The sequence below is a fragment of the Carassius carassius genome, chromosome 17, assembly GCF_963082965.1.
Source record: "Carassius carassius chromosome 17, fCarCar2.1, whole genome shotgun sequence".
In the NCBI taxonomy this organism is placed as follows: domain Eukaryota; kingdom Metazoa; phylum Chordata; class Actinopteri; order Cypriniformes; family Cyprinidae; genus Carassius; species Carassius carassius.
The window spans coordinates 26,412,579-26,428,865 of record NC_081771.1 but is presented as its reverse complement, the minus strand read 5'-3'; the positions used below and the strand labels follow the sequence as shown (position 1 = coordinate 26,428,865).

The 16,287-nt window shown below is 38.7% G+C and overlaps 1 protein-coding gene across 3 annotated transcripts in view; it reads right to left on the bottom strand.

Moving 5' to 3' along the window:
- Positions 1 to 996: 996 nt before the first annotated feature.
- Positions 997 to 16,287, bottom strand: part of LOC132161435 (protein TANC1-like) — a 92,905-nt gene continuing 77,614 nt past the window's right edge. The window contains exons 16-27 of one of the 3 annotated variants that reach the window (XM_059571488.1): positions 12,353 to 12,589; positions 11,246 to 11,410; positions 10,786 to 10,867; positions 10,280 to 10,413; positions 10,072 to 10,195; positions 8,372 to 8,547; positions 8,147 to 8,279; positions 6,521 to 6,550; positions 6,345 to 6,436; positions 5,923 to 6,069; positions 5,091 to 5,191; positions 997 to 2,984 (exon numbers count right to left, since the gene is read on the bottom strand). In XM_059571488.1, coding sequence (XP_059427471.1) covers positions 1,787 to 2,984; positions 5,091 to 5,191; positions 5,923 to 6,069; positions 6,345 to 6,436; positions 6,521 to 6,550; positions 8,147 to 8,279; positions 8,372 to 8,547; positions 10,072 to 10,195; positions 10,280 to 10,413; positions 10,786 to 10,867; positions 11,246 to 11,410; positions 12,353 to 12,589 — 2,619 coding nt within the window. In that variant the 3' untranslated portion in view covers positions 997 to 1,786. The remainder of the gene's footprint in view (positions 2,985 to 5,090; positions 5,192 to 5,922; positions 6,070 to 6,344; positions 6,437 to 6,520; positions 6,551 to 8,146; positions 8,280 to 8,371; positions 8,548 to 10,071; positions 10,196 to 10,279; positions 10,414 to 10,785; positions 10,868 to 11,245; positions 11,411 to 12,352; positions 12,590 to 16,287) is intronic. The other 2 variants (XM_059571489.1, XM_059571490.1) reach the window with 2 other exon arrangements.

The following is a 16,287-nucleotide window of genomic DNA, read 5'->3' as shown; positions in this document are numbered from 1 at the left end:
CAATCACATGCTTGAGGTATTCAGCCAATCACAATGCACTGGATAGCTGGCCAATCAGAGCACACCTCGCTTTTCAGAACGATGAGCTTTGTAAATATCAAGGCGTTTCAGAAAGGAGGGACATAAAGGAGCAACAATAATGTACAGTATGTGGAAAATAATGTTTTTTTTTTTTTTTTTTTACCTTAAACCACAAACACATTGCATTACACCAAATACACAAAATAATCTTCTTTTAAGCAACATATGACCCATTTAAAGTTTCACTATGTATCCAAGCAACCATATAAGTAGAAGTGCATAATTAAGAATTTATTATAAGAAATTAATATATATTATAGAAATTACATTATAATATTAACCATAGGCCTTGGCTACCAGGCTGTATTACATGCTATCGTCAGCATTCAAATGAAGTTTATCATAAATGTTACATAAAGTGCATAATATAAAAGCATAAAAACATTTTTATACATCCTACAGTCTTGTAAGTCCATAAACTGATCGTCTTTCCTGTAATATTTTTATATTAGGCTATTATTATTATTATCCTATCATTATTGGTTATATTTTTATATTAGTTTATATAAATGTTTCTTTCATTTCATCTCATTACTTCACGTTCTGAATACTTTTGTAAATATAGCCTACTGTATATGCTGCACATGGCAATAAAGCTTTTATTATGCTGACTGGAATTTTTGCTGGAATGTAACATATAATTAATTTTATTTAGGCTAATTAATAGACCATAATTATAAATACTGTAGTGTTTCATTGAGGAATTAATCATTCACGTTGTTTCAATGGTTAATGAAAACACAACAGGCTCATTTATCATCACACATGGGCATAAATACAATCATAAAGTCAAAACTTTATTGGTATATTTGTCAGATAAGTAATAAATGAGCGTGTTGTGTTTTCATTAAGTAACAGTCACTTTATGACTTTATAAAAATAAAACAGAGAAATGTAATAAAACTAATAACTAAATGGAAGTCTTAAACTGGGGTTTATTGTATATGTTGCTGAAATATTCAAATACAATACGTAACAGCCCTATACATGAAATTAACTGCAAATAATGTACATACGAAATAACATCTATGTCCTCATAGACACCTGAAAATGGTTCACTAAAACATGCATGTAAACCTGGTCTCCTTTATACAGTTCATATCAATCTCACAATCATAGTGGTATTTCATAATATATAGCTGTGCAAAAATAACTAATATATAAAATATAATATTGTTTTAATCAAGACAACCAAGCCATAAATAAATTAGTCCAAACAGTGAGTAGTTCATGAAGAAAAACAACACGCTTCTCCTCAAACACACACACACACACACACACACACACATAAACACGGACTCGCCACCATTCAAACAGGAAATGCTTTTGAATACACACAGGACCGGTCCACAATCTTACTGTAAGAGACTGTTTAATCTTGGTAGACGTGCTATGTCCATACTGAAGTCTAAAGTCAGGTATCTTAATACACTGTTAATAAATCATCTGTATCATATCTCAGCTCTCTTTTAATGTGCAGATGCAGCGGTGTGCATTTAAAATGTGCTTAAATACCTCGGAAGCTGTAGTTGTAAACAGAAATGCAAGGCAATCTTTTACTCGTGTGCGCTTTCCAGGAGCACACACACAAAATGCTTTAAACTTAGTCTTCAAAACGACTCAAATGACATTGGGTTGTTGATGAAAACCACAGCTCCTATATTAACGACTGTAAATAACTGGTGCTTAAAGTATGAGTTCGTTGCTACACGTTGGACTCAATAAAGGAGCGTTTAGGTTTGATGGAACTGATCAGGATGGGGTTGTCCCGGGCCAGGCTGGCCTGCTTGTGCTTCGTGTCGTTGTAGTGCTGCTGGATAGGGTTACTGTCCTTGTATGCAGATCCAGGGTGAAACTTGTCTGGGAGAAACTCAGGTGTATGTGTGCTGTTATGGATGGGCTCCTGATAAGTGCTTGTTTTAGCGTATTGGAGGTCACTGCTCAGTCCCTGTGAGTGCGTGTTCATGACAGCACTTACATTGTGACCTACGAGCCCTTCTGGCACAAGTCCTTGCCAGCCGTAACTGGACACCAGGTTGCCATGATGGCCTTGCTGCTGCTGGAAACGTGCAGTCTTGTCAATGATGCCCATAAATGGGCGTGGCTTATGCTCCGATTGCCTAGTGCAACTATCGGCACTCGCCACAGAGTTGCGCATGCGGCTGGTTTCCGCCAGGTTTTTGCTGGAGGAGCTGGACACTCTCACGCTACTGCTCCTGCAGAACTCCCCCCTTGGCTCAACGCTGCCTTCGGCCTTCTCAGCATGACCAAACTGAGTGCTGCCCTCTCTTGTACCACCGAGTGGACCCCTCTCAACACTGTCAATGTCAATGCAGGGCCCTGCTCGGAGTGAGGCGGGCCGGTGACGGCTGGGCATGGGGCTGGACCCGGCGCTCTGCGGTGTCCTGCCCTCGGCGTGAAGCGAGCTGCTGTACTCTCGGTTTTTCATGCTTTGAGCCTGTCTGGACGGAAGACGCCTGTGGGCCGCCCGTCCGGGGGCAGCTGTGGAGATGGCAGACTGGGCATCCGATATCGCCAGGCCTAGAGAATCAGGCAAGGTATGGCTTTGATGCCAGCTCTCCTTCCTCTTCTCCTGCCTAGAGGATTCTTGCTCACACCGCTCCTCCTCCTCATCTGCCTGCAACATGTTTATGCTGAGGCTGTCTGGGCTTTTCTCCAAACTCTCAATGTTCTGGTCATCATCATCGTCGTCATCATCTTCTTCCTCATCGTTGTCTTCCTCATGGTGTGAGGGGTTGGTGTGAGAGGAGGGGTGTTTAGAACCCTGTCGCTGCAGGTGTTGGCACTCTTCCTCCACACGTGCCAGCAGACGTCTGATCTCTCGGTTACTGGGGCACAGACGCGCCGCTTCATAAAGATCAGCCAGTGCGGCTGCAAACTGCCTAAGAGTTGAAAGCACAGGAACTGGTAAATAATTAATCATCATTATAAACTATATGCAGTAGATGGTATAGATATATGCTCTCTCTCTCTCTCTTGAACCTAAAGAGAGGTAAGCTGCCTCACTGTCTACTTCCTACACAGGAAGCAGCCTACATAAACAGGATCTGGAACCACAATGGAACTTTATAAATGACTAATGTAAGATTCTCTTCACAAGCAGCAGCTTTAAAACTGGTTAACATCTGATTCACATCTGATTGACAATTATACATTGGCACGTGGAGAGGTTAACACTGGCCTGTGAGCAACTGTTTAATGGTCTGTTAACACACATCAAGTAAACTTTTTAAATGGTTATAAATCCTAACAAAGGATAAAAAAAAGAAGTGTTCAACAGAACAACATAGATAGAGCTCTCTTTATTAATTCACTTAATGTTGAGAAGGTAGACTTTGTGGAGGACTGTAATTAAATAATTTAGAAAGATGTTACAGAAGTAGGTGTTCAGTGCAACTGGCTTAGTTAGCCAATACTACATGAAGACTACATGATAATTCAATTCTGAGTGATGAGAAGATACTGTATAGCCTGGGGACATGTCATGGGTTCCTTATGTGCCATATAAATATTGTAGGACCCTGGGAACATTGGAATCACTCTATCATACAGGCTGTTTAATACGAGCTATAAATAATATAAAAGTGGGATTGACTGTGCTAGTCAACAAAAAAGCACACGGCTCAGATAAACCATCTGCATGACCGCTGAGCATTACAAAGCAGATTTAAGGCAGTAGTTCTGTACTTGAGTGAATTGTATAAGTCTGTTCCGCTGTGCATCCAAGTACATGATGGTTTCTGGTGTATTTGTTGCTTCTAGCTTTCAGAAAAGTGTTACAGCTTTTTTCGATGTCTGCAAAATATGCAAAGATTTGTAAAGTGATTAACTGGAAAAAAAAAAAAACTTTATAACGAATAGGTTATAACCCTGGTACTATAATAAAGCTCAAAAATACTTCACAAAAAACTTTTTATAATGTAAATGCAATAAATTACTTTAATACACTGAAATATAATGTTATGCATCTTAAACATGGCTTATGAATGATCAGATAACTGGTCCAGCCTAAAGGGATAGTTTACCCAAAAATGATTCACCCAAATGCGTTAAGGCCTTTGTTCATCTTCGGAACACTAATTAAGATATTTTGATGCAATTAGAGAGCTTTCTGACCCTGCATAGACAACAATGCAACGGACACATTCGAGGCCCAGAAAAGTAGTGAGGACATAGTTAAAATAGTCCATATGATATCAGTGGTTAAACCACATTGTTATAAAGCTACAGAAATATTTTTATTTTTTTTTGTGTACAAACAAAACAAAAATAATGACTTTATTCAACAATTTCTTCTCTTCCGTGTCAGTCTTCCATGGGCGGGCGTTCATGACAATGCATGCGTGGGATGCTCCTGATGCAAGAGCCAGCATTCAGCAGCATCGCATGCATGCATGCATTATGGTACTCTTGTTAACGCATTTCAAAAATTGACACTGAAGAGAAGAAATTACTTAATACATTTAATATATTAATGATGTACTTAAGACCTTTCCGGGCCTTGAATGTGGTAGTTGTGTGGCTGTCTATGGAGGGTCAGAAAGCTCTCGGATTTTATCAAAAATATCTTAATTTGTGTTCTGAAGATGAATGAAGGTCTTAGGGGTTTGGAATGAAACGAGTAATTAATGGCAGAATTTTAATTTTTGGGTAAACTATCCCTTTAATTTTAGACTAACCTACTGTATAAACTAGCTTTATAAAGTTCAAAAAACAAAAATGCATATTAGCAGTCCATGACACATTTCAAGTTTGATTACTTGGTAATCAGAGATGTCTAAATTCAGCAAATGAATAAGACCAGTGACTGGATTGCATTTTGTCCAATTTGCCAATTGGGTCAATCTGATTGATTAAAAAGATCTACACAAATTGAGAATTTTGTTGAGCTGTATGTTTGGTTGCCAAGAGACAGCACAAACAACCAAAGTAATTCTCTTTCATCAGGAACAATTCACATGTTCCAAGTCAGCATGATGGTTATATACCTGCTGCTCCTTTTGGCTCGGGCACGTGCATAAAATGCCTCATAGGACTTAGGCTTGAGCTCGAGAGCCTTGGTGGCAAACTCCTCAGCCATGCCAAAATCCTGTCAAGAACAATTGTGAAAGGAAGAAGAGAGAGAATCTGAGTGACAGGAAGAACGAACAGAGGGATAAAAATAAAGACCAAATATCAATCACGCAAGTTTTAACACTTTGTCTTAATAGACCCATGAGAGTGGTTAGTGCACTCATGGCAGCACTGCTGCATTCTGGTAGTGATGTGTGCATACCAAGGGACTGAATTTACTTGCTCACATTCTACCTCAGTCCTTCATTCTGCTCAGGTGCATGAATCTGAAATCTGAGACTCTCGTTTAAATTATGTCCTTGAGTCTGAGGTCAGAGTTTCAATGAAGAGCCATAACTGTCAGCCCTAATGATGCACTTGTGGCAGATCCTATTAAAATAACCATTAGAACTTTAGGTTGCCTGTGTAATTAGGAAACAAGTAGAAGGACACATGGTGACTCTCTCTTTATCTCTCTCTCTCTCTCTTTCTCACATTCACGTAATCTGCTGCCTAATTGCACTCAAAACACTTCTACGAACAGCCTGTGAGGCTCATCTCCTGAACCTAGGCAGACCATTACAATTATCCTGGAGGAGAAAATGAGTGTGCATGTGATCAGTATAAAATGCCTATAGCCATTTAATATACTTAATTCTGTTTGTTAAGGCTCATAGACATGTACTGTTATCCAACAGTCGTTATAGATGTTATTGAAGCATTTAACATCTATCCACTGATGTTACACATATACTTTGTCTGACATACATTGGTTTTGCGGCGGCAGCGGGACAGGTTGAGATACAGGGAAACCCGGAGCTCCCTGAATGCCTTCAGGTCTTCCCCGAAACCTTCCCTCGGAAACTTCCTCAGTGCATACTGATACCTCTGAGCGGCTTCCTTCATCTTCCCTTTCTGAGAAAGAAGGAGAGAAGGAATACATGAAAAAAAATAAAATAAATAAAAGAATGCTTCAGAAAGTCCCAGAGAACCTTCATTGAAATTTACTGATCATAGTTTTAATGTGGTATTTCCAAGAACACACTGAAGTAAGCTCTTCAATACCATGGTTAAGATTAATGCAACTGTGGTTTATGTAAAGTAAATCTAGAATTCGTTATTAAAAACGGTAGCCTAAACACTTCACAGACATTTTAAAAATGATATATGTCCATTTTCAAAAAACAGACCTTATAAAGCAGGTTTCCCTCCTCCATGAGTCTCTGCAGAAGTATGATGAGGATGTCGGGTTTGGAGGTGGCCATGGCCCACGCAGCATTACCTTCAAGAAAGAAAAAGAGACATCAGTCCTGACAGTCAATAACACACAGACCGACTCAGAGAAAGACTTTCCTAATGCTTGTACCTGATCGTTCATAAGGAGATGTTCTGTAGCCTTTAGCAGTGACAGTGACAGCAGAACAGAAAAAAAGAAAAAGAAAAAAAAGAGAAATAAAGCATAAAGAACAAATGCAAGGAAAACTCAAGAAGAATAGATGTGCATTGGAATTTGGAAGAAATATAAACTACCATTCAACATTTGGGGTTGTTTGTTAAGAAGTCTGTTATGCTATTATAACTGTTTTATATTTTAATATAATTTTATATATATGAATTCCTTTGATGGCAAAGCTGAATTTTCAGCAGACATTACTCTAGTCTTCGGTGTCACATAATACTTCAGAAATCATTCTTATGCTGATTTGGTTCACAGTAAACATTACTTATTATCAGTACTAAAAGACTCTTTAATGTTTTTTATTTTACTAACCCCAAACCTTTTAACGGTAGTGTATATACTGTTAAGCGATAAGGTATGAGAAACTGTGAATATACAGTAGCACAGTTATAAAACAATTACTACATAAAATCCGTTTTTAAAAAACTGTATAAAGCAGTTTCATAAAGCAGATCCATCATGTGCAACCCTTCCATGTAACTATAGAATTCATAACGTGTAATCTATGGCTAATAGTTACACAGCTACTAGGCAAATTGGTGTTTGCATATCGCTTCTGACTATATCAGGTATTTTAGAACAGCTGAAATGTTGCATCAACCAATCAGCATCCAGGACTGGAATTGAAAATGTATAATAATGAAATAAAATGTTAAAACTGCATAAGTGCCACATCAGGCTTACTTTAGGACAACTACAGTAACTTAAGTATAAAAGTATTCTTTGGCAGACTTTCTAAAACAAAACCTGTTGAGATGGTTTGGATGAGAGTTTGACATAAAAAATGGAAACTAGATCTTTTTGCTTGTTCTGCAGTATTATCTGTATAGCAAAGGGAAATGAGCAAGCAAAAATTGCTAACCTCTACATTGCTCCTTTCTAGTGGCTAACTGGAAATATCAGCTAATGCTAATTTAAAACATGGGTCATTTTTCAGTGGTTATGGAGCTTGCTCACAAAAGTGGGAGATTTTTCTTTTCCCCAATCCACAAAGGAGCTTTTCTGAACCATGTCTAGTATGTAGACAAGACAAATCGCACCACAACGTCATTAAAATGCGTCTGGCAAAGTCATTGCCATCATCAACCCCAGACTGGCAGAGACAGTCTCCGTTGCAGATGTAATTAGACGTTTTTTAAACTGGAGTGGGAATATGCTCTCCTAAGATTTGCACTCTGTGACTTTGAGTAGAAAGCTGAGTGGACTTCGCTATAAAAGTCTTTGCCCTGACGCAGAGTGTGAATGACAGTCCCATACATCACCAGCGGCCTACTTAACTGTGGGCTAACAGTCCTGCATGACTCTTCTGCGAATATGGCCTGGTTTCAATTGCATTTAGGACTCAGCAAAGGAACGCTGTGCTTTTACTCTCAGAGAAAGAGGGAGAACAAATGGAACTCGCTACATTCTAGATTTAGAATGGACAAGCCCCTCCTGAGAACCTGACAGTGGCGATCTAGATTCTAGAGGACGGCACATGCACCCAGGAGACATAAAAGAATGTGTGTCATGATGTTCTGAGGAGAGACTCACCCAGTTTAGCCCCTTTCTTCAACAGAGTGACCACGACTGAGGTGTTTCTGCTACCGATGGCCCGGTCCAGAGGTCTCATGCCGCTGTAGTCCATGTGTTCAATCGCCGCTCCGCACTCGACCAGGTAATGCACCTGAAAACAGATCGCCCAGATATGGACCTGGTATAATACTGTGATAAATGTGTGTTTGTGTATCCACACAGAGAAAGGTTATCTCGGCTTACTATTTCGGCGTCTCCGTAGAAAGCAGCCAGGTCGAGCGGGGTGCGCCCGTGTTTATCTGTGTGGTCAATCTGAGCTCCCCTCTCCACCAGAAACTCAACCACTTTCTTCTGCCCTTTCAAACACGCCCACCCGAGCGGGGTCAGACCTTCTTTATCCACTGCTGTCATACATGCTCCTACAAAGAAACACCATCCATATAGACTTCATTTGATAAAAAAAACTTGCGACACACACACAGTGGATTGGGGGAAAAAAAGGCTCAAGATGCATTTTTTTTTAAGTTGCATTTTTTTTTACTTGCCCCACTTTTTACGCCCTCATAGGTGAGATGCTGCAAAAGATGCAAGATGCAAGTGCAACGGTCAAAGATGTCCATCTAGCATGCATTTACATAGAAAAACATTGGAAATGTAGTGTAGTAGAATGAAAAAACACGTGAATTTACAAAAAAAATAAGAAAAGATTTCACAGCAAAAACAGATCATGTACCATGACTTAAAGGTGGATATTTGACAGTTATACTAAAATGAAATTAGATGACAAGGCATATAGTAGATTCTGCACAATATTTTCAGCAAAGTTTTGATAATGTTGATAATTTAGAAGTCTTAGAAATTACATATTGAATATGATACAGTAGGCTAGGGCTGTCAAAAACAAAAAATTTTTTGAATATTCATGGAGTTTAAAATAAAAATCCTCATTCGAATGCAAAACGTTACATTTTAATTTTAGGTGTGCGTTAAGGAGGCTGCTTTAAGGCCCGCCCCAGGTATACTTCACATTCCACGTTCCGTTCCGTCTTGCAGCCAGCAGCGCCCGCACAGCTTTCAAAAGCCGGACGAGCTCGACACGCAGTACCACTTCTGTCTCATCTTTAACCTTGTGCGTGCGCTGTTGTACGCGCACCTTCTGCGGGGTCTCAAAAACTGCACGCGGGCGGGGTGCGCGGCTGTCCCGAGCCCTCTTGATGACAAAAATGACAATGCAGACGGTGCATGGACGCAGACAGCCTAAGTATATACGCAGTGCTGCTGCGATGTTCTTTCAAAATATTGTGGAGAAAAAGAGAACCTCAATGTGGAGATCTTGTTTACATCAAAACTGAAACCAAGCCGTTCACACAGAACGCATATTTCATGCATTTTCTAGTGGGACATCTTCTATCACTCACGTCTTGCACAAGAGCGCCACATGTTTAGAAAGCCATGTAAAATGAATGCAAGTTCAACATTTTATAAACATATCTCGAAACTTTATGGTGGGTTTTTCCCCATCCCACTGCCTCTCATGTTTTTAAATGAAAAATGTACTCTGTGTGATTGCCTTTCCGCTCTTTGTATTAAACTATGCATGCATACATGATGCTGTTTTGTTTATAGTTGTTCAAGCAACTTGATTATAACTGGTTTATAAACATTATTTTAAATATTATTCACTTCACAGTCATGTATTCTAATGCTTTGGATAAACTTGCATTAGTAATATTTTGCTCGATGCATCCTCTTGTGGCCTCAGGAGAAAAGCCAAAAGCTTTTCTTCATCCTAACTGAAATTATGCATTTAAAATTCATATAAATATGAATTTTGATAATATATAAGTACAAAATGGAATTTAGTTTTTCAGCCATTTTGACAGCCCTACAGTACACTTTATAGGGCCAAGGTAGATAAGGACATCCAAATCACTATTACGGACCCTGTGAGAGCAAGAAGTCTACAGTCTCCAGGTGTCCCTCGCTTGCAGCCACCATCAGTAGAGAGCGACCATGTTTATCACTGCAATTCACATCTGCACCACGCTGTAGAAACAACTCCGCTATCTAAAGAAGAGAGAAGAGAAAAGGAAAGAAAGTAAGAGAGATGTCTATGTAAAATGACTTTTTTCTAAATAAGATGGGTCTTACCTGTGTGTGTCCATGTCGAACTGCATTAAAGATTGGTGACACCCCTCTGCGGTTAGTCTGTGCTACACTGGCACCTTGATCCAGCAGGAAAACACACCCCTCTAGTTTGCCCCGGCCAGCAGCAGCGGTTAGGGCTGGAGAAGATGTGCATGCTCAAAATAATGATCTAAACAGCACAACAGACACTATCGCTAGGAAACTATCGATGTGTCCACATGTGACTACTTCCCTACTATACAGACTGTGAATTGAGTATGTATGCTAAAAAAATGGTAATGGTAATTCATAGTATTTGCTCTTGATGGACACTTTACTATCCCATGAAGCAATGGGAGAGGAGTTGTGAATAGCAACGAAGCATGTCTGTGTTTTCTCAAATCTTTCAATACTGCATTAAATGACAACTTTTACATGTCAAATGTGTAATGGAACAATGACTCATAATTGTTTTACACTAAGACATTAATTGTACTTTAACTGCAGTGTAATGTGGTGTATTTACAAACCTGTTTCACCCCACAAAGTATCATGACCGTCAATCTGCACCAAAAATTCATCAATGTTCAATGCAAGCATCTTTTTTAACACCTGTAAATACAAATTAATATGTGTGATTTAGTAAAATTAATATAGTGATGATTAAAAATAGTATGTATTCAATATCTGGGTGTTGTGTGGGTTTACTACTTGTGCTTCTAACCTAGCTTTACTTAAGGAAAAATACTGAATAATCAGAAAACCTCTAAATCTAACAAAACCCCCACAAAGAAAATCATACATAATTGATCCATTATCATTATTATTTATCTATAGTGGTCTAATTCTAAATAACCTAATATAAAAACAGACAATAGTCTATGGTACATGCCTATTTTGACAGCTAAATGAGGGAATTTGTGTTTGGTGACTGTTGTGTTGTGTATGTGCAGTGTGGGGTATCCTGTGTGTAGAGTGTGTCTTCAATACCTGTGTGTGTCCCATGCTGGAGGCAGCAATCAGTGCCTGCTGCAGTGCCTTGTTTTTGAGGTCTGAACTCCACTCCTGCTCCAGAAGATACTGCACAATCTCAGCATGACCCCGCAGAGCAGCGTGAACCAGTGCACACTGACCGCTCTTATCAGCATGATCCACCTAATGCATATAACCAACGTATACTGTATGTACACAGTTTTACTTATAAACCTGCGCTAAACACATTCATGATAATAAAAAATAAATGTAATTCCTAATTACGTTCAGCTTTTTGAGCAGCAATCATCTAGTTTGTCATGTTGCATTGTTAAAGCGCTCTTCTTATTGAAAAGCTTCTATTAATAAGTAAGTAGTAAAGTTCCTGCAGTGCATCTGTAATATTTGCAGATGGTAAAACTGAAGAGGAACACCTTGTACACTATACAGTACACTGTGTACAAAAATAATTAAAAAATGAAAAAATATAAACTTTCCACAGTTTGAAAATAGCAGAATTGTTTATGTAACCAAAGTTACCAAGCCAGAAAATAACTGCACTCTCTTTTCATTGAGTTCAGTTTGATTGACATTTACATGCACACTCTATGAAGTATTTAAAGTTAATGAGGACAGCAGGATTTAATGACTGTCTTACTGTTAGAACATTTTCCCTCATTATAACAAAACAATAAAATATATATTTTTTTCTCATAAAAATGCATTTCCCATTACTATATGGGGATTTTAACTTTAAAGTTTTTTATGTACACCCAATTGTATATGACATCAGAATTAAGTTCGATTGGATAATGTGAACACTGTTATCTGAGTTTGCACCTGTGCCCAAAAAAGGCTGCTTTATTCTTCCACTTATATGCAGTAGCTATATTGCTGGTTTTATTAAAAGTGTACATAAGGTGTATGTCTATTTTATTCTGTTTCCTTTTCTAGCAAATATAGAGTACTGTGACAAAATTGTGTCAAATTCTGTAATTATGCTTTTTTGCCTCCCAATTTAACCCCTTAATACCTTTTACTGAAAGACAGGTTTAGGTTAGTAATATGTGGTAATATGTTTGAATCACTTATAGCTGGTTTGTGTACAACGGGGGATCAACTGACCTTTGCCCCCTTTTTGCATAGTAAGGTGACAAGTGGCAGATGTCCAGCAGCTGAGGCATAACAGAGGGAGGTCATGCCGTTCTCCGACTGCCCATCCACTGGTGCCCCACACTCCAGGAGCAAAGCAGCCATCTCCAGGTGGCCCAGGTGAGACTGCACACACAGCACTGGTGCACTGTTCAACACCTCAGTACGGTAACACACACTCGCCCCTCCCAGAATCAGCAGCCGGGACACCTGGGGACAAAGGTAAGACTGGTTTTAACACAAGAAATTAGGTAACTGGTTAAATTATTAATTATTTAAACAGTTCAATCATTAACCCTCTGGAGTTGATTAACGCGGATACGCGTTTTCTCCTGATAACCCCGAAAAGAACTTAAATTACACTTTCAGTTTTAATCGTACAGATAAGAGCAATACATCAATCGAATCTGTAAAGGGTCTATTTTTTTTGGATACAGACATAATAACAACAAAACTTTGTGCACTTATAAAATAAAGATAACAAACAAGGTGTGCTGTCTGCAGCCTTTGTCTGCGCTGATCTTCATTTACAAACACGTCATTAAAATGAATTGTAACTCCGTGAATACTCAACAAAGAGACATGAGAGAGATATCTATAGAAAGCTTGACATGTCTACTTTTAAACTAAACAAGTGATAATAAAACAGATATTCTGTGATAAAGTAATCCATATGAAAACAACGCAATGTCCGTTTTTCATGTCTCCCTTCATTATATCTAATGTGACCACGCTCCCGCGCTGAATGCGCTATTCACATTCAAACTGAAGCGCGTGGCTTGAATACGCCCACACAGAAGAAAAAGCAGCGAGACTGTTCTTCAAGTTCTTTTATTTTACTGTTTGCTTCGCGATGAGAGGAATAAGACATAATTCACCCCAAAAATATGTGATGTGGTTGAGGACTGTAGATTTTAGACTGTAGACAATTCTAAATAAATATCAAACAACAGCTTCAATCTACAGCCTCAATCTATATCTTCAATCTACAACCCAAATCTATAATCTACAGCTTCAATTTGCATGTTTAATTTATAGCCTCATTGTATAGCTTCAGTTAACATCTTTAAGACGTTTTCTATAATCTACAGTTAAAATTCAACAGATTAAATCTATAGCTTCAATCTACAGCATTAATCTATATGTGCAATCTACATACTAAAATGTGTATCTTCAGTCCACAGCCTATATCTACAGTTTACAGATGCAAGCAAATAAACAGCCAATCATTGCCTTTATCTACAGTATATTAAATATACAGCTTCAATCTATAATCTACAGCATCAATCTACATATGCACTCTATAGCCTCAATGTATAGCCTCAGTATACAGCCTACTGTATTTGTACAATATACAGTCATGGCCAAAAGTTTTGAGAATTACATAAATATTAGTTTTCAAAAAGTTTGCTGCTAAACTGCTTTTAGATCTTTGTTTCAGTTGTTTCTGTGATGTACTGAAATATGATTACAAGCACTTCATACGTTTCAAAGGCTTTTATCGACAATTACATGACATTTATGCAAAGAGTCAGTATTTGCAGTGTTGGTCCTTCTTTTTCAGGACCTCTGCAATTCGACTGGGCATGCTCTCAATCAACTTCTGGGCCAAATCCTGACTGATAGCAACCCATTCTTTCATAATCACTTCTTGGAGTTCATCAGAATTAGTGGGTTTTTGTTTGTCCACCCACCTCTTGAGGATTGACCACAGGTTCTTAATGGGATTAAGATCTGGGGAGTTTCCAGGCCATGGACCCAAAATTTCAACATTCTGGTCCCCGAGCCACTTAGTTATCACTTTTGCCTTATGGCACGGTGCTCCATCGTGCTGGAAAATGCATTGTTCTTCACCAAACTGTTGTTGGATTGTTGGAAGAAGTTGCTGTTGGAGGGTGTTTTGGTACCATTCTTTATGGCTGTGTTTTTGGGCAGAATTGTGAGTGAGCCCACTCCCTTGGATGAGAAGCAACCCCACACATGAATGGTGTCAGGATGCTTTACTGTTGGCATGACACAGGACTGATGGTAGCGCTCACCTTTTCTTCTCCGGACAAGCCTTTTTCCAGATGCCCCAAACAATCGGAAAGGGGCTTCATCGGAGAATATGACTTTGCCCCAGTCCCCAGTCCATTCACTATACTTTCTATAGAAGATCAATCCGTCCCTGATGTTTTTTTTGGAGAGAAGTGCCTTCTTTGCTGCCCTTCTTGACACCAGGCCATCTTCCAAAAGTCTTCACCTCACTGTGCGTGCAGATGCGCTCACACCTGCCTGCTGCCATTCCTGAGCAAGCTCTGCACTGGTGGCACTCCGATCCCGCAGCTGAATCCTCTTTAGGAGACGATCCTGGCGCATGCTGGACTTTCTTGGACGGCCTGAAGCCTTCTTTACAAGAATTGAACCTCTTTCCTTGAAGTTCTTGATGATCCTATAAATTGTTGATTTAGGTGCAATCTTAGTAGCCACAATATCCTTGCCTGTGAAGCCATTTTTATGCAACGCAATGATGTCTGCATGCGTTTCTTTGCAGGTCACCATGGTTAACAATGGAAGAACAATGATTTCAAGCATCACCCTCCTTTTAACATGTCAAGTCTGCCATTCTAACCCAATCAGCCTGACATAATGATCTCCAGCCTTGTGCTCGTCAACATTCTCACCTGAGTTAACAAGACGATTACTGAAATGATCTCAGCAGGTCCTTTAATGACAGCAATGAAATGCAATGGAAAGGTTTTTTTGGGATTAAGTTAATTTTCATGGCAAAGAAGGACTATGCAATTCATCTGATCACTCTTCATAACATTCTGGAGTATATGCAAATTGCTATTATAAAAACTTAAGCAGCAACTTTTCCAATTTCCAATATTTATGTAATTCTCAAAACTTTTGGCCACGACTGTACAGTTAAATCAATAGCTATCTAGCATAAATAATTTTTTTCAATATATGGACTCAATCCCAATCCCTCTACCACAGTTTCCTGCCCAGGATTTAAATATTCACTTTAATTTGCTCTGTAAGGATTTGTCATTTTTAATTACAAAACTAAACCACAAAATTGGCATATAATACACACATACATCTTCATTTTGTGAATGGGTGGTTGGGGGAATCCATCCAAAATGTTACAAAATAAAAAAATTGAACCTTTTGTGAAAATGACTTTACTCAGTCTCAGTCTACACTAGGTAATGAAGGACGCCAGGTATGAATGATTTCAAAGAACAGCCTCTGATTATCAAAATGCGCTGTCAAAAGCTAAAAAGATTAGATGCAGTTAAGGTCTAATATTCTTAATATTCTGGAATAGCAACAGTAAATGCATTAATAGTGTATGTTCTAACTTCGATAATTCATATCGAGTATATAAAGGGATATAAAGACATTGCAATAATTATTAATTATTCAAAGTTTTATACTTAAAAATAGATATTTTTATTTGAGGGTTGTGTTTTTTTTGTTACTAAGTGCGTTACGCTCCTGCATGAATTCATAGTCACCAGTTGGGGTGAAATGAACGCAACCTGGCAAATTTCTTTTTCGTGGACACGAGCAGTGTGGTAATGCAAACTTGATTAAGATGCTGGATGAAACAAGAACACATTAAAAAGATGCAGAATCACATTTATTTATACAAACAGCAGGAATTAATGAGCAGCTCTCCAGCCAAATGGCTGTCAAGGACGCTGGCATGCACACACGGACTCAGAGTGATGCTCGTTTCATTAAAACTCCGTAGGAGAGGAAATTACAGGGAGAGTGGAGTCTAGACTGCAATTAACATATAACAGATTTAATAAATAAAGGTAGTCATTACGTAAGGCATTTTTCAGTAAGCCTCAGTTCTATGTGACTTATGAAATCTCGTTCATTGTGGATGACTCAGAACTCTGTAAGGCTAT